This window comes from Capsicum annuum, unplaced genomic scaffold, assembly GCF_002878395.1.
Source record: "Capsicum annuum cultivar UCD-10X-F1 unplaced genomic scaffold, UCD10Xv1.1 ctg73292, whole genome shotgun sequence".
NCBI classification, from domain to species: Eukaryota; Viridiplantae; Streptophyta; class Magnoliopsida; order Solanales; family Solanaceae; genus Capsicum; species Capsicum annuum.
In genome coordinates, this window is record NW_025883290.1 from 1 (window position 1) to 1,222 (window position 1,222).

The following is a 1,222-nucleotide window of genomic DNA, read 5'->3' on the forward strand; positions in this document are numbered from 1 at the left end:
TGAAAAAATTATGTTATTTATATGTGGTTTAAACTATTTTTTATGTACATAGTTAGTGTTGAACCCCTTTTGTCTAGTTCGTGCGCTTACTTTTTTTGAGTTTGAACGCCCTTAAAAAACTTCTGGTTCTGTCACTAGTGGTACTGTGCCTTGTTCAGCTTCTCTTTATCTTTTCCCATGTTGTGACTACACCAAATATCTGAATATTGAGTGGTTAAATGCAAGAACTCCTACTGGATGACCAGCTAAGTTTGGTTTGTTTTTGGTTCCTGGAAACATTTTGATTTGATAATAAATAAATAAAATTCTTGTATTTTTTTTCCAAAGCGACAGCTGATAGTGCCAAGAATAATAGAAGACATCATCTAGGATTCTGGTAGCGATTATGCTTGCTCTTGTGGTCTTTAATCATTACAGACAAAAGAAAAGAATTGCAAAGTTTCCTCTTTGAAGTGCATCTCACTCTTTGAGGATTGTATTTTCAACATTGTGTTAGCCGTGAGTAGTACATGACTGTAACGCCGTGGTTGACGCTGCTATCGAGCATGCTAAGACCCTTAACGTTTCAAAAGATGGCAAGGACCTTTGGGTCTTTAACGTTGATGAAACCACTCTCTCTAACGTTCCTTATTATGCTCGTCCTACGGTTGGCTTTGGGTACGCACTTTTTTCTAGTACATCCAACTTTTTGTGTACTTCAATTGAATCCGCTTAGTTGAAAAATTATATTGTCCTCTAACTATATTATAGTGGCAAAGTCGTAAAAACAAGTACAAATTTTAAAATTAGAATTTGTGCTCTAATCACTAACAATATACACGAAAAAACTAAGTGCTTAGACTAATAATGTGTGCATTATAATATACAATTGCTGTCAGGGCAACAAATGCCAGCGTTGGTAAGAAGTTTGAGTCGTCGATTAATGAAGGAAAATCACCAGCAGTGCCAAGCGTTCTTCGTCTGTATCAAACATTGGTAGACTTGGGTATTAAACCAATATTTATAACGGACACAAAAGAAGAATTTAGACAAGTGAGAATGGCCAACCTAAAGAAAGCTGGCTATCATTCATGGTTCAAGTTCATTTGCCAGTAAGATATAATTAATTTTGGTTAAATACTCATGATAATAATGTTAATTTGAACATTCGTTAATTGATTGATGTTTATGTGTGCATGCAGGGGAAGAAATGATACAAGATATTCAGTATTTTTCGCTTCCA

General features: G+C 35.0%; 1 protein-coding gene across 1 annotated transcript; it reads left to right on the forward strand.

The window, feature by feature from the left end:
* Nucleotides 1–506: 506 nt before the first annotated feature.
* Nucleotides 507–1,193, forward strand: LOC124894358 (acid phosphatase 1-like; the record flags this gene model as incomplete). The annotated part of the gene is made up of 3 exons (XM_047405057.1): nt 507–657; nt 879–1,032; nt 1,182–1,193. Coding segments are annotated over 3 exons (317 nt in total), but the record flags the coding sequence as incomplete, so codon positions are not given.
* Nucleotides 1,194–1,222: the final 29 nt, after the last annotated feature.